This window comes from Crocuta crocuta, unplaced genomic scaffold (assembly GCF_008692635.1).
Source record: "Crocuta crocuta isolate KB4526 unplaced genomic scaffold, BGI_CrCroc_1.0 scaffold107, whole genome shotgun sequence".
NCBI lineage: Eukaryota > Metazoa > Chordata > Mammalia > Carnivora > Hyaenidae > Crocuta > Crocuta crocuta.
Genome location: NW_027531877.1, coordinates 1,557,194 through 1,577,254, shown reverse-complemented (window position 1 = coordinate 1,577,254; position 20,061 = coordinate 1,557,194). Strand labels below are relative to the sequence as shown.

Genomic DNA, 20,061 nt, shown 5'->3' with positions numbered 1-20,061 from the left:
GGCTGATGTTTGGAACTCATCTGGGGAATTTCTTTTCTCTAGGCTCTGTTCTGCTACACTCCAGGGGCCTTCTCACATGGCGCCTAAAATGGGCACCTTTATCTTTGCCTCTTCCTGGGCTCCTGGTTTCCCTTTCAGAGATCTCTCTGTGCTCTTGGGTCCTCCCTCTAGACACCTCTGCCAAAGCCTTTGAGCCTCCCCTCTCCATAGAAAGACCCTTCTTCTCTTGGTAGCCCTGCTCGTCTCTATGATGACATCGTTATATCAGAGTTTAATTCCACTTCTGGGGTTAATGACTACTAACTGTTCACTTGCTGTGCCTCCCAGTAAGATTATTGCCTTTTAATGGGAGCTTTTTGTAAATAATGCCTAATGCCAAATCCTGGATATCTAACCTTGACTTTTGGGGGCTCTGTAATCCCAAAGAATCTTTTCAGACTCCTTCCTTCCATCATAACCTCTATGACACTGCACTGTAATAGGTTATTAGTCCTTAGTTGTTGTTTTTTTTTTCTGGAAAACGCATTCCTTTAGAGCCGGAGTCACTAAATCATTGCATCCCTCACTAATGCCTAATAAAACAACCGGGGGCCAACAAAATGTTGGACCAAAGCTATGAGGCACATGAACTGGGACAAGCGTATCTGGAAAACTTTCTGTAACCCTGACCTTTCAAGCCAAAGCATGAAATGAAATACCTCACTCCAGAGGTTCTCATACTTTAAAGTCAGAATCACTTGGCATGTTGAATATGCACATTCCATATCTGTCCTCAGAGAGTCTGAATCAATAGATTTGATGGCTCTGAAATCAAAGAGATCACCCAGTGATGCTGGTACAGAAACACTAGATCTCCTTGGGGGCTGTTTGTCTCCGGATACCTTATTATATCCTCTCAGCCTCTCTTTCCTTCTGTAAAATGGAATTCTTCAGAGAATTGGAGAGAAAAAAGATACAAAACACACTGAAACCCTTCAAATGGTGCAGCACAGACCAACTGTGCCAATAATCATCTGATTGAGGATATTTCGCATTTCTTCTTTCTGCGCCCTGCCCATAGAGGTGGGTGGGGTGCCCAGGGCTGGCATGAAATCAGTAATTTTTTAATTGGGATTGGAAAAGATGCTTTCAATTGAGGTCAAGGGGTACTGGCTGGTTTGGAGTAGCCACTTCGGAACATAGGTGCCAGCCTCACTGATCTTTTGTTTTTAATGAAGAAGACAAGTTTTTGTTTTGTTTTTTTGTTTTGATTTTTTTGTTTTTATTTTTGTTCTTGTTTTTTTGCTTAGTTCTTTGGAGATAATTATGGGCAGCCTAATCAGTGAATGTTTTCTCACTCAGGAATTATTTACTAAGTGCCTGCTATTGACTCAGAAGGTATATACTAAATGCCTACTGTTGATCTAAGATCAAATTATGCCAAGTTGAAGCATGCCTTTTCTTTTTTTAAATTTATTTAAAATTTTTTAATGTTTTCTTTACTTAGAGAGAGAGAGCGAGAGCGCTCGAGCGTGAGCAGGGGAGGGTCAGAGAGAGAGGGAGATACAGAATCTGAAGCAGGCTCCNTCAGGAATTATTTACTAAGTGCCTGCTATTGACTCAGAAGGTATATACTAAATGCCTACTGTTGATCTAAGATCAAATTATGCCAAGTTGAAGCATGCCTTTTCTTTTTTTAAATTTATTTAAAATTTTTTAATGTTTTCTTTACTTAGAGAGAGAGAGAGAGAGCGCTCGAGCGTGAGCAGGGGAGGGTCAGAGAGAGAGGGAAATACAGAATCTGAAGCAGGCTCCAGGCTCTGAGCTAGCTGTCAGCACAGGGCCTGACACAGGGCTCGAACCCACATACAGTGAGATCATGACCTGAGCTGAAGTTGGACGCTTAACCAACTGAGCCACCCAGGTGCCCTGAAGCATGCCCTTTTCATGAATTCCACGATATCTTTGCCTGAGTGGCATATTCCGTTTTATGGGCTCAAATTCACTTGTGCTATGAAGGACCTCCACACAAAAAAAGTACCAAACATCTTTCAAAAGATTTTTCCCATATATATTGATTTACCCATCCATTCATCCATCCATCCATCCATCCATCCATCCATCCATCCACTTTTTAAAGTAATAGTTATTAAGTGCCTACTTTGTGCCAGACACTCAGAGTACAAAGATGAATTAGACATTAATATTTCCCTTAGGAAGTTTACAATTTCATTGTGTAGACAAGATAGGTAAGTAAATGCAATAAGATACTGTGATTCAGGGCTGATATTATTGTTAAAGACAAAGCAATTCAACAAACAAAGCATTTATATTTTGCTAGGCACTGTGCTAACCCCTTCATATCAACCGTCCTATTTTGCCCTCATAGTATCACGTGAGATTCTGTTATTATCCTTACTAGCTATGTAGTGACACCTAGAGATGTGATGTTGGTTGCCCAAGGTCATACAGTAAGTCCGTATCAAAGTCGTGCTTAAGCTTTAGCTGTCTAATTGTGGCACCACCCTCCTCACCACGCTTGTTCTGTCCCTGCTCTTCGGTTGGTGTCTAGCCATAGAAGTTCAGAGAAGGCCCACAGTGACAGCATGAGCAACATCAGTAGTAGCAATTTGTCAATTGGCTACACTGCGCCAGGTGCTTCATATGCTTATTGTCACACTTCATCTGAGAATGCATGAGGAAAATCTTGTTACTATTTTGTAGATGCAGAAAACTAAGGCCCACAGGTGTTAGAGTTTGTTTCAATCTACCCAACTGGTAAGTGAATGCACATGGATTTAAATTTGGGGCCGATTGACCTCAAAGCCCACACTCCTTCTACTCTGCTGATCAGAGGTCAGATGTGCCTTATCTCTCAGGAAGACACTTCCAGATATGCTCTTGGGTCCTGAGATTCAGATGACCCATACAACCAATGGAGACCATTTAGGCATTGCTTAAATAGCACCTTATGTTAGGATGGCCCAATCTTGCCAGGTATCTGGGTCTAAGGAAGTGATCGGTTATAGGGCTATTGTAGGGCTAAATGTCCGGTCTCTGCCACTAGTTTGTCGTCATGTCACAGTGGTTCAAAAGTCAGAGAGAAAACATATTGGTGGAAGAGTCTATTTATATACCATGGTCTGGACTGAAACTATAATTACCTTATGGCTCTAAGTATTCGTTTTCCTGGGCAGACCAATACATTTCTCCAATGCTAAGTATACTTTTAAAGAAGAGAAGCAATTAAAGATTAAATTAAAGTGATTCTACCAGATTTCAAAGCACACTTTTTTTAATTGAAGTAAATTGGCATGCAGTGTTGTATTAGTTTCAGGTGTACAACATATTGATTCAACAATTTTATACATTATTTTGAGCTCACCGTAAGCATAGTCACCATCTGTTATCATGTAATGTTATTACAATATTATTGACTATATGCCCTCTGCTGTTCTTTTCATCTCTGTGACTTACTTATTTTATAACGAGAAGTTTGTACCTCTTAATCCTCTATATCTATTTGTGGCATCTCCCCACTTCCTTTCTGGCAACCATCAATTTGTTCTCTGTATTTAACACTGTTACTTTGTTTGTTTTTTGTTCACTTGTGTTTTTAGATTCAACATAGAAGTGAAATCATATGGTATTTGTTTTGTCTGGCTTATTTCACTTGGCGTAACACGCTGTAGTTCTATCTGGGTTGTCACAAATGGCAAGATCTCATTCTTTTTTGTGACTGAGTAATATCCCATCGTATATACGCATATGTATTTCCCACATCTTCTCTATCCATCCATCTTTTGAGGGGCACTTGGGGTGCTTCCATATGCTTGTTATTGTAAATAGTGCTGGGGTAAACATAGGGGTGCATATTATTTCGAATTCGTGTTTTTGTTTTCTTTAGGCAAATACCAAGTCATGGAATAACTGAATCATATGATATTTCTATTTTTAATGTTTGAGGAACCTCCCTACTGTTTTCCACAACGATTGCACCAGTTTACTTTCCTATCAACAGTACACAAGGGTTCCTCTTTCTCTACATCTCTCGCATACTTGTTGTTTCTTGTCCTTTTGATACCAGCTATTGGGACGGGGTGAGGGGATATCTCACTGTGGTTTTGATCTGCGTTTCTGTGATGCTTGGTGGTGTTGAGCATCTTTTCATGTGTCTGTTGGCCATCTGTATGGATGTATTTCTGGGCTCTCTATCCTATTCCGTTGGTCTAAAGGTCTGCTTTTGTGCCGGTACCATACTGTTTTGATTACCACAGCTTTGTAGTATATCTTGAAATCTGGAATGGTGATGCCTCCAGCTTTGTTCTTTTTCAAGATTGCTTTGGGTTTTTGAGGTCGTTTGTGGTTCCCTACAAAATTTAGGATTATCCGTTCTAATTCTATGAAAAATACTCTTGGTATTTCGATAAAGATTGCACGGAATCTGTAGGTTGCTCTGCGTAAGTATGGACATTTTAGCCATATTAATTCTTACAATCCATGAGCATGCTAGGTCTTTTCATTCACTTGTGTCGTCTTCAATTTCTTTTATCAACATCTTATAGTTTTCAGAGTACAGGTCTCTCACCTCCTTGGTTAAATTTATTCCTAGTTATTTTATACCCTTTAGTGCAACGGGAACAAGACATTTTATATTTTATATTAAATTTTATTTTTAAACTTTATGTTAAATCTTATTCTTTAAAATCCCACTCAGAGGAGTGTTGGTTCCCTTTTATAGACCATTAAATCATTTCCCCATGCCTCTAAATGCAGCAGAAAGGACATTCACCTTTTGTCTATCATATACAATAGTGTCTTTCACAGAACTCATAAATCCCAAACTGATATCTTGTGCTTGCCTTCCAGTGATAAGGTTTCCAAAGTCATTATTATTTCATGGGTCAAAACCAAACCGCATCCGCAGTACAAATTACTTTATTTGGTGGTTAGCTCTGTCTTTTGATATCACCATCCTCTCTCTTTTTCATGTGAAATCTGAGTGAGTGTTTTGGTAAAGTTGTATAATTCTCAGATCAACTTAGGTTTTAGAGGCATGAGGGTATACTGCAGGGTCTGTTTCCTTGGGCTTAGCCTCTGTTCTTGTATTGTGGCTTTAAATTTGTACAGCAAATAACTCGGAACCAGGTTCCTGCCTTGGTGTGAGGGCTGGCAGGAAAAAGGAGGCTGTAGTGGAGCACAGAATCTGTCTGTGTTAGTTCTCTGTCACCGACTACTCACCCCAGCTTTTGGCTTCACCTAAATGATAAATGGTCCTATTGTTTGGGCTTTCGTATTAAGAAAACATAGAACTAAATCTAGATGAAGCAAGGACAGAGACCCATTTCATTGCACTGTACTTTAATATTCCTGAGACCCATGGTATTACGGGTGGCTCTTTGAACAGCCATCTCTCTCCAGGGCAGAACACTGTGCTGTCTTTGTTTCATCTGATCTTCCAGCTAAATAAGAGATGGTCACTTATCCTCAGCGCTCCTCTATCCTGCTGGATTTCAGTGGCTAGAGGAGAAACTGACCACACGGGAAAAGGTAGAGGTTTCAGGCAGGGCATTTCAGCGTGTGTTTACAGGCAGGACTGACTTACTCAGCAAATCCTGCTCGGAGAAGCTGCAGCCAATGAAGAGGCTATATCCCAGCTTGCTTGGGGGCTTCTGAGTTTGAGCTGCACGCAGAAATGTAAGGCACTGCTTTCTGGTGCTGATGGCAAAATGGGACCCATCTCCAGTTATTCCTCGGGCTTCCCAGCTCTGCACATCCAGGAGAGGACCTACATAAACATATTGGGGATGTAGCCAGTTTCAAAGGCCGAGAGAATCCTTATGGATTCAGGAGACTGTTTTTTTATTTAGATTTTTATTTTTTATTTTTTTTTTGGAAGATGAAATGCTTCTCTCGTTACCTGCCTTACATCTTCAGACCTCCGAATACCATCCTGTCTTCCAGCTGCCACACGGAAGGTACAGACCAGAGAGGGAGACTGTCTGGGTGGGTGGGAAAAAGTGGGCTGGTGTATGACTTCCCACAGGCTCTGCCGGATCCTGCTTTCTGTAGCTACTAGATGACTGCCGTTCCTGGCAAAAGCTTGTGTCTAACAGACTTAGATCTGCTTCTAAAATCAGTCTGTCTTCTCTAAGGAAAGGGAAGTATTTTCTGAAAAGCAGGATAATGTTGCAAAGGTGATCTCAAAGCTGATACAGCTGAGTCCAAAAAAAAATAAGAAATAATTTGCCAGTTTCCCTTATTCTACTTCACAAGCAAACAAGTAATTAGAACTCCTGTTAAGGAAGAAGATTTTCAAGAGGTGCTGCCACGTACATTTATCCACGCTCTCTGTTTTGTCATTGTCTGTTTAATAACTTGGTGCCTGCCCAAGAAAGCAATTAGCAAAATAGAATTAGTTTACACATGACTGTGGAGTGTCAGTTGTTGGATTGGTTTGCCCGGAGTCTGGACTTGGGTTGCAGAGCAGGAAGACACAGCTGACTTTCAGCACTTGCTGGAAATGTAGTTTTGTGGGGGGTCCTAACTTAATGCCTTCTGGCGAGGGGGAGCTGAGCCTTGTGCAGACAGTCCCCACTTCCTGGTCCTTTTGGGGACCTCCTCTGCTACCTTCTAACCTTGTGTGCTACGCGTCCATGTGTGTATGTACTTCCCGTGTGCACGTGTGTGTGACTTGTCAACGTGCTGGGAATTCGCCTTCATCGAAGCACTGCAGGTATCAACATTTCTGGAGCCAGTAGCTGGTTGTGCATATTCTGTGTGTGATTTGTTTGTGTTCTTTTGATCTGCTACATTCTTTAAAAAGAGCCGTTTCAGGCAAAACCACTAGCTGGCTGGCTGCTTTTCGGGCTGAGGGTTGTCCTACCAGCAGTACTCACTGAAGAGGGCTGGGATGGGGAGGGGCTCCCGCCGCCGCTCAGTCCAGCCACACTCTCTGGAATGGAGCTGCCGAGCAGCTTGTTCTGAAAACCCACACTTGTTTCCAATCCTCAGAGTAGGAACCTGGGATTGGGGGCTGTGTATATAAAACAAGAAAAGTATTTGTTATACCGCGAAGTGATTTTCAGGCAGTACCCCCCGGGAAAGGCAAGTAGGAGTTTGAGATCACCCTTGAATGGAGACCAAGGATGGTATTTTTCATAGGCTTTGATATCTTATGGATTTTTTTTCAATTAGATATTTCCCTTAAAAATGTTATTGGTGGCTCAAGGAGATAACCCATTGAGAAATCTTGCCTCTTACAGAGTAAGTCTCTGTATGTATTGGGGAGGTAGGTGGGTGGCGTGGATAGAAACGTCCCGCCCACTTTGCATGTATGAAAGACCTAAACTCATGCCGGAAGCTGCCTAGATGGCTTTTCTGTTTTGGTTCGTCCCTCGTCTTCTCCTCCTAGCTTAGACTCGGAGAACCCAAGCACTCGGTCTCTTCAGTTATTGTTTTCTGTATTAATCAAACTGAAGATCCTATGTAATACATACAAACCACCACCAAGAACTTTCTTGAACTGTTTTTTTGACTAAGTTTTAACTATTGTATTCCATCAAAATGGAAATCGCATTTTATTCCTATCAAAACAATCTCTAATTTGCTAACTACCATCAGATTTAGGGGGCGGGGAACAAGGAGATTTGTCTTTCAATCTGTTGTAAAACTAATAGACGATGGGTGGGGAGGATAGCATGCAGCAAAAGTTAATGGGGTGAGTGAGGCCCTGGGGCTGGGTGGGGAAGGTTGTGTTAAATGCCAAGCAAGCAGGGCCAGGTCACTTAATTACTCTATGCTCAAATTTACCTGTAAAATGGAAGTAAAAAGACTTATTCTCAGGATATTGAGAATTAACTGTGATCATTCAAGGTCTTTAGGAAGCTTGGTACATGATTGGTGCTGTCTGTCTTGAAGTCCCATGTACTTTCTCAGATAGTCAATTTTTCTTTTTTCATTACTGTGTCTTTTTTTTTTTTTTTAAATGTTTTATTTATTTCTAGGAGAGAGGGAGACAGCGTGAACAGGGGAGGGTCAGAGAGAGAGGGAGTCACAGACTGAAACAGGCTCCAGGCTCCGAGCTGGCAGTCAGCACAGAGCCCGACGCGGGGCTCGAACCCACGAACCGTGAGGTCATGACCTAAGCGAAAGTCGGACGCTTAACCGACTAAGCCACCCAGGCGCCCCCATTACCATGTCTTAAGTAGCAACAGTTTCCTCAAACACTTCACAGTGTAGCTCAGAACTAGTGATATTTATTTGGAGTTTGTCTAAGGAGAAAGATACGTGAGAACGAGTCTGAGTTTGTGTTTTTATATCGTTAGCAATTAGGTCACTCCGTACTTTGTTCTGGAAATGGTAGGGCTGCAAACTTCATATTTTATTTAATTGAAGAGGCAGAGAATGAATAATTGGTATATATCCCTGTGAAAATCAAATAAGTATAAATACCCAAGCAATTCCCCTAAGCGTAATTTGAGAACAACTTTAAAAGCTTCAATAATCGCTGAGTTTCTTGGAGGGTGGAGCTGGAGGGAAAGTTCCAGCTTGTCTTGACATGGTTTTCTCAACACAGGAAGATCACGGGCTTTGGATTTTAGCTCTGCCTCTTGCTAACTGGGTGATGTTGGGTAGTTATTTAACCTCTCTGAGCCTCAGTTTCCTCATTTGTGAAACATGGATGATGATACCTTATAGGTTGGCTGCAAAGAAATATATTCAGAATGCCGTGCACGGATGATAATCATAGTAGTAGCAATGATAATAATAATAATTATTGTTATTAGCCTTCACTTGTATTGCATCTCCTGTGTCCCAGACACCATCTGAGCACATGATGTAGTAACACATTCATACATGTTTGGTCCAAGATGTTGTTATTCCTGTTACAGTCAAAATAATTTTTTAAAAATATGATCATATTCCCTCCCTCAAACCCCCTCAAACAGCAACATTGCTGGCACTGAAAACCTCTCAGTGGTTTCCTATGGCCTAGCAGCCCCCGTGTGCTCTCACCCCTTTGGTGGACTTACTTGAGGGGACTGATTTTATGACCATGCTCTACTTTAACTTGAAATTGGAAGATACAAATGGGAAAAAGGGAAACTAACTAACGCTGATGCACGAACAGGGTTTGGAGAGGGCAACTGGATTGTCTTCCCTTCTCTGTGGACCTCATTAAAAGGGCACATAACTCCCTCCCCCACTGTGGGGAAGGGTTCATCCAGCAAAATGATTCCAGGATTAGAGGAACAGAATCTCAGTCACAAGCAAAATGAAACCATTCCAGACAGGACAGTGGGGGAGGGGAGACCCACAGGAATAAGAGAGCCAGTGAAGTACGGGGAACCTTGCCTGGTATTTTCCAGTGGACCTAATTTGGCGCCCAACTTGGGAGGGCCTTTTCTGGGCTGGTGAACAGATGAGTCGAGGCACTTCCTTTTCGTGAGGGGATGGGGTCATGTGCCTTGCCCTGTGGCATTTCTTTGCCCTGAGTTGTCTCTGTCACATTTTCATGCTGCCAATCCCTGCCTAGCTCTTAAAACTCTCATCTCTTAAGCTTAAGTCAGGGCCTACCTGCAAACCTTCCTTAACAACTCCAAAGGCAGACTTGTTGTTATGAGTCACAAGAAGCACAAGAGCTGGAGACAGTAGAAATGAGGAGAAGTAGAGGAGCACCACAAAAATCAGTGGCCGTGTGCTCAGGCTGTGCCTGTATGATCTCATTTGCTGCTCTCATGATCTCATACTACATACTGTTATCTCTGTGCTCTAGGTAAGGAAACGCACGCACGCCTGCCTTGTTCAGAGTCACAGTTAGTAAGCCGGAGCTAAGACTCAAGTCCAAGCCCTCTGAATCAGAAATCAGTGCTCTTTACTCATGTATTACCCAGTTCCTTCCGAATACAGCCTTCGGATTACGTTGAAATGGTCTGTGTACAAGCCTGTCTCCTGGTGACCAGGAGCAGCTTGAGGACAGGGATTCTGTCCTGTTTGGCTTTTGTATCTGCATCCTGGTTAGCACAGAGCTTGACTCTGAGTGGGCAGTCAAGAAGCTCTCCTTAAATAAAATCCTGAATGGGTGGGTGATGAATTTGTCTATGCAGCCATAGTTCTCCTTCATAAGGAGGAAACAGGAAGCAAAATACCTTCCATTGACACCCAAAAGCAGGCTTGCTAGACGTCTACATGCACATACGGGGGGCAGGAGGGAGGAAGTACATATTTTTCTATTCATCGTGTTGTAAATAACACGATGAGGTAAATACTGTTATTATCCTTATTTTAGAAATGAGGAAACTAAGACACAGAGCAGTTAGGTAACTTGTCTAAGATCAAACAGCTGTTAAGTGCAAGGGTTAGGATGAGAACCCGTGCAGTCTGGTTTCCAGGTACATACTACGAAAGGATTCGTTCCTCTCTTTTGTGCCTTTTTACGCATTCATGGAATTCTTATTTTTCCTATTTTTGGAATTCTCTTCTTAGTCCCTTCCACATATGTAGAACCATCCCACTATTCAGGCCTACATCAAATGCACTTCCACCCACACCTTTCCCTGACTGTTCATTTTCTCACCTACATTTAAAGCCTTTTCCAAATGTGCATCATGATTCTCTGTAACATGGAAATAATATGATGCCACCTGACCAGGTTATTGTAAGGACTGACACAAAATCTTACATTGTCTGACATGGCTTTAGAGTAAAAAAAAATTTTTTTTTGCATTTTTTTATATATAATACGTGTATTGCCCTGCTTTCATCCAAGGCCAGCCCTCTCCTTAGGAGCTGGATCCCATCCCTGACCCCGATGCAAGCCCTTCACTGCTGCACTTGGCCCCTCTCTGCCTGTCATCACCAAGCCTTTAAGTCTTTCCTCTAAACAGGATCATTGGTGTGGTCCGCCAGAGTGCTGTCAATCACTTGACTTTAAATTCTCCTCTTGAGGTCCCCTTTCTGCCTCCAGCTACTGCTGTTCCCTGCTCCTCTTGGCAGAAAAATACCTTGAAAGAGTCATCCATACACAGTCGCCAGGTTGCTCCTGTGAGAGTCCCCCGGGGCCCCCTCACTGACCAGGGTCCTCTGCCTCAGCTGGCAAGCTGCATCGGCACACATGGTCACTGCTTCCTTGGCCTCAAGGTCCACACTTTGTGTCTGTTTCCTTCTCCCACCATGGCTAGTCCTTCTCATCCTCCTGAACCATGAACCCGCAAGCCCAGGGCGCAGGCGTCTCCTTAATATGTGCTTGCTCCTAGGTGGCCACATCCAGCCCAGGGTGTTAGACATCATCTCTCCAACCTGAATCCCCAGCTCCTCCCTCTCCCCCCAAATGCAGACCTGTATATCCAACTACCTACTCAGTACCCGCCCAGCATTTCCGCCGAGATACTCTACAGCTCTCAACACCCAACCCCTCGTTCCCCTTGAGATAAACCTTTGTGTCCAGCTTCTTCTCCAGCTCAGTGAACAAGGACTCCAGTCTCCTAGTTACTTCAGCCAGAAACCTTGGAGTCATTCTTCATTTCTGTCATTGTTTCCTATCCTTCTTCTCATTCTACGGTGAATCCTCTGGGCGCAACCTCCTAAAAATATCCAGAATCCATTCATGTTTTGTCACATCCATCACTCAAATGTTTCTTCACCAGAGAGCCCTTTCTTGGCCTTCCTGTCTAAAATCTCTTTTCCTCCTCCTCCTCCTCCTCTCTCCCTCTCTCTCTGCTTCTCTATGTCTCTCTCCTTCTGTTGCCTCCATCTCTCTGTGTCTCTCTTTCTTTCTTTCACACTCACACTTATACCCATATCCACACACACACTCCCAGTTACCTTTACTCTGCTTTATTTTTATCCACAGGACTTAGCTTTACTGGACATGTTATACACCCACTTACTTATTTGTGGCCCTTCTTTGTGCTCTGTAGAATGTAAGCTGCATGAGAGCAGAGGCTCACTCCTGTATCCCCAACACCTAGAACACCTTTTAGCACCTACTAAACGTGTAATAGATACTTGTTGATTGAATGAATGAATGTATGAATAAATGCTTATATGAACTCTTAGTAATAAAGTAGGAAGAATGGCCTCTGAAACCAGATAAACCTGAGTTCTAATCTCACGATCATAATTACTTGCTCTGTAACATTCAGTTACTTGACTCGTATATTTCCTTCTCCAACAATAACATATCAGAGTACTGTTATAAAGGAGAAAACACTTGTAATTTTATAACACATCTAGCATAATGCCTTTCAGTAGTCAGTGAATGAGACTTAATAGTGTTTCTTCCATATTCCTCACGGCACTTACCACAGCAACAGTCACATAAGGGCCTTAATAGTTCATGCTGATTGAATTGTTTTTGCCTGCCTACATAGCTAGCATTGGCAGTGGCCTTGTATCTGCCAGACTCTGTGCTAAATACTTGATAGATAGTCACTACCTCACATAAATCTCACGAGAACATCATGGCATAAGTACTCTTAACTGTCCTCATTTTATAGATGAGGTAGCAAGGCTGTATACCATACAGGATGGTATAGTAACTCACCTGAAGCCATGTGGCTGATATATGGTAGATCTGAGTTTGCACTTGGACAGTTTGACTCTGGAGCCCAGGCTCTTATCTGCCTCATAATATACAGCATTTTGTAATATGATGCATAAATACCATATTTTAGGCATTGTTCTCAGCACATGGGAACTCAAACAATGTAAAGGACTCATCCTTATTTTAAGAAACCACAGTATGGTAGGGGAGAGAAAGGCATGATGCACAACTCTTATGGTAGATTTTAACCCTCACTGTGCATGAGGACTAACTGTGGCAAATGAACAGGGCTGTCTCCCCCATGTCTACCTATCGAATCAGACTTCCTGGAAGGCAGCCCCAGGAATCCTAGTTTTCAAAGCTCCTCAGTTGAATCTTGAACATTCAGAGCTGGGAACCCAAGTCTGTGATAAACGGTACTTAGGACTGAGGAATATAGTCAAGGGAAGAGCTCTGGGAGAAAGAGATTGATCTGTTGTGGATCCCTTTGAAATGATAGAGTAAGATCCTGCAGTTGAGAAGAGGTTGCTTTTGGTCAAGATGTCTGATGTCTGGCAGATAAGTGGCTGTGCCGGAAAGATTCAAGGTCAGTGTTATTCACTTCTACATTCAATGGACCTCTACTGAGCATTTGTCTACTTCATGGTAGCTATGAATTTGCTTCAGGCTTTTATATGCAGGAACCAGCTAAAACATCTACTTAATATAGAGAAAATCATTCAGTTTCTTGCCCTTTACTTTTGTCATCTACATAAAGGGGGATAAAAATTATGCACATATCGTCGAACAGTTGCTTCGGTGAGTAAACATGATAATTCATACAAAGTATGTTGTGTGGTACACAGTGCATATTAAGAGCTCAATAAGTACTGTCGTTATTATGAATATGATCTGTATTATTAGAGACCTCAGAAAACACCCTATTGCTGAGTACTTTGATGAGATGTGGTGATGGAAAGAATCCTAGGCCAGCAGTCCAGAGACTCCTACATTCTGGTCCTTTCATGACATTGATGTCCCTTGATAAATTGTCTAATCCTGCTCTGCCTCGGAGTCAAGTGGGAATATAATAAAACCCAGCAATGTTGGCATGAGATTAAGTGATAGTGCTTTGTGAAGTATGTCCCCCTCTTGAGGTTCCCACATTAAATCAGAAGCTGGGAGTAGTAACTGAGTTTTAGGACTTCCTAATAAAATCCATAAGGAATTTAGCAGCTGATAAGAAATGTCGAGGATAGAAAATAATGTTTGATAAAAGCCCACTGGAAGGGAGGCACTCTCCATGCATTATTATCCCATGCAGATAAGTATCACAATAATCGTGTGTGGCAGTAGTCACATTTTACAGTTGAAGACCCAGAAGAGGACTGGTAAGGTGAACTGTCTAGTTGGGAAAGACTTTTTGACTTTGGAATCAGTTACACCAGAGTTCCAAATATGACTGAAGATATTTATCCTCTGAGTGTTTTCTCAACAGTGAAATGTAAGTAATCATGTTTCCTTTTCACATCTATTGTAAGGATAAAAGATGTTGAGTGAAATGTGTCTAATAGTCACTTAATAGACGGCCCCTGTACTTACTGTGACAGTATTTTTGTCCAGGTCATACCAGTGGTGACACCATGCTAGTCTGATGCCACGTCCTGGGTTTCTCCCAGACCATTGTGTTCCCATAAAAAAAAAAAACAAAAAGTTCAGGTGCGCCTGGGTGGCTTAGTCGGTTAAGCGTCCGACTTTCGCTTAGGTCATGATCTCGCGGTTTGTGGGTTCGAGCCCCGTGTCCGGCTCTGTGCTGACTGCCAGCTCGGAGCCTGGAGCCTATTTCAGAGTCTGTGTCTCCCTCTCTCTCTGACCCTCCCCTGCTCACGCTGTCTCTCTCTCTTTCTCTCCTAGAAATTAAAAAAAAAAAAAAAAGTTCAGTTTTGCATTTTTCAGTTCTTTCAACCTTTATCACCTTTGCTGCTTGCTTGTAACACACGCTGGCTAGCACTATTCTGATTTGTGTTTCCAAATTCATTGTTTGTCTTTGGTACTTGTGCCCCAAGGCAATTCCTTCATTTTGACTCAATTTTATAAATCTAATAGAAAAATCACCAGCAGTGAAATCATCACCATCGTTAGAGAGACTGGCCCATTAGTTTTCTGAGTCATTGTTTCTTCCCTGGCAGATGGAGCTGGGAGAAAAGATGGGCTGAGATGGCCAAAGCCTTTATCTTCCCAACTATCTACAAAAGCACAGTTAGCAGGAAAAGCAAACAAGAGACAAATAAATGGGTGACTTCAAAGGTAGGCATGAAAGGCTGCTCTGGATCCTTTTATTCATACATGGGAATGTCCCTTACCTAGAAGTTTTAGGAGCAAATTGATTAGTCAGTGAACCTCCTTGCAAGAGAAATTATTTATTCAAAAATTATAAATAAACCCATAAAGAGCATCTCTATCTCATGTCAGATATTGGCGAGGCAATGGGTTCACCAGTGGTGAACCTAAATATGGTTCCTGCCTGGATGCAAGACTAATGAGTCAAGTTACTATAAATGGTGACAAATGCTCTAGTGGTGAGGACATATGAGGGAAGGTCTGATAGTGCTTTGTAATGCCCAGGAAGAGGAGGACATCTTCCCTGAAGAAGTGTCCCTTGAGCTGAGATCCGAAGGATAAGTGAGACTTTCCTAGGCAGAATGAGAGGGAATCATCCAGGCAAAGGAGAGCATGTGTGCAAGGCACTGTTACCAGAGGGTTATGGTGAATGTGAGGTTCTGAAGGATGGCTGATGTGACAGGAGAGACCCAGCAAGAGAATAGTGGAGAATGAGGCTCTAGAGTGGTGGGTCTTGCATGCCTCTGTGATTATCAATCACAGACTTAATCTGCAGAACACTGGAAATTATTGAAGGGTATAAATTTTGGGGCAAAAAAACAGTCCGTATTTGCAACATGAGCATATTCTTCTGACTGCTGTCAGACTAAAAGGGCTGCGAGATGGGTGGATACATCTTAAGGTATGGGCTGCCGTAGGCAGTCTCTATCTTGGCATTTTGGTAGACGTGTAGATGCCACCTGTATGCCCCAAATTCCTCAAGGTGTGTTTTTAGTCTGCATAGAGTGCAGAAACCTGTCCATTGTCTTGACATCCAGACAAAAAATTTTTCTTCTCCATGAGCAATGGCAGGAACACACAAAGCTCTGTTTTGAAGTGGCAGTAAACATGCCAGGCATTGAAAAACAGAGTAAGAGTGCTTTCCCAGACATAGCACTTGGAAAGCATGGTGTTTAGAAGGAAGAGAAAGGCGGTGTTAGGACAAAGCCATTAAAGATGTTTTCATATCGTGTTTATTCAGCACGAAATAGCTGCTCCATCAAAGCCTCTAGATAGAATGGTGCATATTCTCAGCTGTGTATATTCATGTATAAACAACAAGGTCACCCTCTCAGGGGAGACTTGTCCAAAAGTCAGTTTCATGAGCAAAGATTAGGAAGCCATGTTCTACCTTAATTATTAATTCATTTTATTCATGGTCCTATAACCGAGATGATAGAATATCTTATCTAAGCATGTGGGTAGAAGCCCCAAATGTAAAACCCTACAGGAGCTCAACAGGTAGCATATTAACCAAAAAGACATGGTATTGGCTGTCATGAAACTGTGTGTTTGAGCCCTGCCTACCTAACATGGTCTAGTTTGAAACTGTGTGTTTGAGCCCTGCCTACCTAACACGGTCTAGTTAAAGAAAAAAGAGAAGAAGACAAAGATACTGAGCAAGGAAAACAGAGTCCGGCCCGGCCCTCGGGCCACCCATTTCCAGCCCACTGGAAAGAAACATAAAACTTCGCTTTGGAGGCAGTCCCCTGAAACCACTGGTTCAGCCCTTCCCAGGGTCCTTGAAGTCTTTGCGGCATTCCTGATGAGAGCATTGGAGAGTGCTCTCCCCGCCAAAGCTGGCCCTTCTACTTCAGGACACCGCCGTCTGTCTCTAGATCTTTACGTTGAGCTGGAGTCTATTTCTTAACATTGAAATCTCTTTCTTTTCAAATAATAAATCTGAGGTCTTTTCCTCATGACACTTCTACATTATGAGGATGACTTTCATACCCTGTGCAGGCTCCAGATTCCATATTCCTTCAAGTAGCCTCCTATGACTTTATCTACAGTCGTGACCAAAAGAAGCCTTTAGGTGCCATAATCTGTTCTATGTGGTTTAAGATAGTAGCTCATTTAGTTCTAATAACAGTCTGATGAAGAGGAAACTTTTATTATCCCCGTTTTACAGATACAAACTCTGAGGCCCAGGAAAGTAAGTCACCTGCCCAAAGTCACATGGTTAGCAAACAGCAGAGATAGGCTGGCCCCAGACCTTTGTTTCTTACACCCATGATGGAGGCGAAAACACAGACTTTGCTGTCACTGTCTTGCCTTTGTGTCCAAGTTCCAACACTTCCCATGGCCAACTGCTTCTAACCAAGCCTCCATTTCTGCACCCATGAGATGTTGATCATGAACTGTACCTCAGTGATGCTGTGGGAATACCTGAAATAATGTATGCCAGGCGGCTGCATAGTACCTTACACATAATACCTTCTCATTAAAGACTGATAGAGTGAATAAATGTATGAGTAAATGAATGAAGACCCTATGGACCAGTCTTCCCTAGCAAAACCTCCTAACTCTTTGCCCCAATTGTCAAACGAAGCACCCATTTTATGTTGGCCTCAGGAGGTCCGCCAGAAATCGCAGCATAAGCATAGAACAATAGACTGGAATAAAAATAAACCCTATAATAAATATAGTATGACCACAAACCATTGCTCCATTCCCTCCAATCCAGACTTGAGAGTATTTAGCAGCCTAGAAATTAAACAAACAGTGGGGCGCCTAGGTGCCTCAGTCGGTTAAGCGTCTGACTTCAGCTCAGGTCATGATCTCATGGTTCGTGGCTTCGAGCTCTGTATCGGGCTCTGTGCTGACAGCTAGCTCAGAGCCTGGAGCCTGTTTCAGATTCTGTATCTCCCTCTCTCTCTGACCCTCCCCTGCTCTCTCTCTCTCTCTCTCTCTCACTCTCTCTCTCTTTCTCTAAGAAATAAATAAAACATTAAAAAATTTAAAAAAAAAAATAAACTACAAGATAATGACCTTTCAAATCACGTCTCGTCCCTCTTCCCATTTTACGCAATAAAACCTATAGTCTTTTTGTGGCCTCCAAGGCCTAGGAGATCTGCACCCTCATGATCTCCTTTAACCGCCCTCTTCACTCAGCCCACACCGGCCACACTGGCCTCCTTGCTGTTTCTCAAGCATCCTAAGTACATTCCCTCTCTGGGACCTCATACTTGTTCCCTCTTTCTAGAATGTTCTCCCAACCACATGGCTCTTACCTTCACTTGTGTAAGTCTTTGCACAAAATACCACTCTTCAAAAAGGCCTTCCTGCCTACCTGATCTGCACCTCCCTAGAACTCCTCCTTTGTTTGACTTCATAGTGTGCCTCACTGCCTCACCTATTATATATCTGCATGTGTTCCTCTCCCTAGACCATAAGCTCCAGGACACCAAGCGCTTTGAGCTTTTGCTTGCCATTGTGCCTGCCACATAATAGTTGGTGACACATCTTTGTTGCACAAATGGTAAATAATCATGGTTAGTAGCGGCAGCAGGTAGATGCAGTCACCCACAAGAGTCTGGCCTCTTTAGAAGGACGCTGGCTCCCAAGTGTTCGCATGCACATGAAGATCATCTGCTGTGCTTGGTTTAAAATGCAGATTCGGCTCACATGCTCCCCGTAGCATGTGTGAGCCGCAGAACTTCCACTTTCACAAAGCCCTCCAGTGCCTGTTGAGGAGGGAACCCCAGTGCAGTTCTCTGAAAAACACTGTCCCAGGATAAGAGAAAGTAGCAAATATACCTAAGCAACACCCCTGAAACGGCAAGTTGCTTTCCCCACTCTGTGTCTAGTCCAAGATGTGAGAACTCCAGACTGAGCATTTTGGGCATGATGCTGGTGGGGGAGGGGTCAGCGCATGGTTCCTAATCACCCTGATCGCTCAGTTGGAGGTTGAGTGGCCGCACACTTGCTTAAGGAGGGGGTCTTAGAGTGACCTCAGAAGCAAAAGGACAGCATTAATAGCCTCCCTTGCCTGTACACAGAGCAGTTTCCTGAATGGCTACTGCACGCTGTGAGTGGGGGAGGGCACCCCATCAGTCCTGGCAGTTGGCATCAAACCAGAGAGCCAGAGCTGGAAGAGATGCAAGGTTCTGGCCAGAGCCCCGCCCACCGTCTTGCAGAGAGATTAAGTGAACCGCCCAGAAGCACACAGCTAATTAGTATTTAAGAGCTGGCACTGAAACCCAGCCTGTGGCTTCACTGTGGTGTTTTGGCCTCTGTACCCCTTTGAAAGTGGTTTCACTGTTCCTAACAGTCCTGTGAATATCTTAGAATAATGTGCTGACCTGAGTACAGACTATGTGAAGGGGGGCAAAGCCCCCTCAAGGATAAGCTGTAAAGAGTCTATGTCCTCTTATACTGTGAGCATGAGTACTGACAAGCCCACAGGAGAAAACCAGCTTCACTGAGGTACTTTTAAATGGCTGAGTGAGGTATGTGTAATGGGGCTATTATTTTACACTTTTTAAAAGGAAGCTCATTTTTCTTTGAAATTGGCCTTATTTACACAAGAATCATCGGGAAAGACTATCATCAAGCATTAAGCCTTCAAGAATGATCTTGTAAGTGCTATCTTTGCCACGTTGGGTAGCCAACCAGGTAATTTGGGACCAGGGTATATAATATGCGTTTCCCCATGTTGTGCCTTCTAAACAGCACTAACCAATAGGCTGACCTTGACTATCTAGAGCTCAGGGCTGGGGATTCGGGGTGGTCATGTGTTGCCTGAACAGATTCTTTTTCTTTCTTTAATATTTTTTAGTGTTTTATTTATTTCTGAGAGAGAGAGCAGGGGAAGGTCAGAGAGAGAGGGAGACACATAATCTGAAGCAGGCTCCAGGCTCTGTCAGCACAGAGCCCGACGTGGGGCTCGAACCCACAAACCATGAGATCATGACCTAAGCCGAAGTCGGACACTTCACCAACTGGGCCACCCAGGCTCCCCCTGAACAGATTATTTTACGATTTCTGCTACATCTAAAACACGCCACTGTGCCAACTTGGATTTTTTCTTCCCCGTTGAAGCAACCAAGGCTGAGAACTGCCGTACATGCTAGGGACAACCTCATCCAAAGTCACTTAATTTGCACTCATTTATGGTCTTGTGTTTGGAAATTGTATTTTTGGCTCTTATTCAGATGACTGAATCATCTGAAATGATAAATGAAAATGGTCCTATAGGTGAAGCAGTGACCGAGGCTCTGGTTATAACTCTCTATTGATCCTCAGATATACTCCGAGCATCATACAAAATTATTTATTGGACACAGCATTGTCAGGTCATAGCACAGACCTCAAAGAACTGACTGATGTTTGAGGCTTCCAAGGATACCCAATCTTCATTTAAAGAACCACTTCCCCAGCAAGATCTGATTTTA

At 43.0% G+C, this 20,061-nt stretch overlaps 1 protein-coding gene across 5 annotated transcripts in view; it reads left to right on the top strand.

Moving 5' to 3' along the window:
- The window catches only part of PPP2R2B (protein phosphatase 2 regulatory subunit Bbeta), a 453,296-nt gene that overhangs the window by 24,673 nt on the left and 408,562 nt on the right, over positions 1 to 20,061 (top strand). The window contains exon 1 of one of the 5 annotated variants that reach the window (XM_077772954.1): positions 5,708 to 5,957. The exons of 3 other annotated variants lie outside the window; for them this stretch is intronic. In XM_077772954.1, coding sequence (XP_077629080.1) covers positions 5,884 to 5,957 — 74 coding nt within the window. In that variant the 5' untranslated portion in view covers positions 5,708 to 5,883. Of the gene's footprint in view, positions 1 to 5,707; positions 5,958 to 20,061 lie in introns of those variants that run through there. One more of the 5 variants, XM_077772960.1, reaches the window with a different exon arrangement.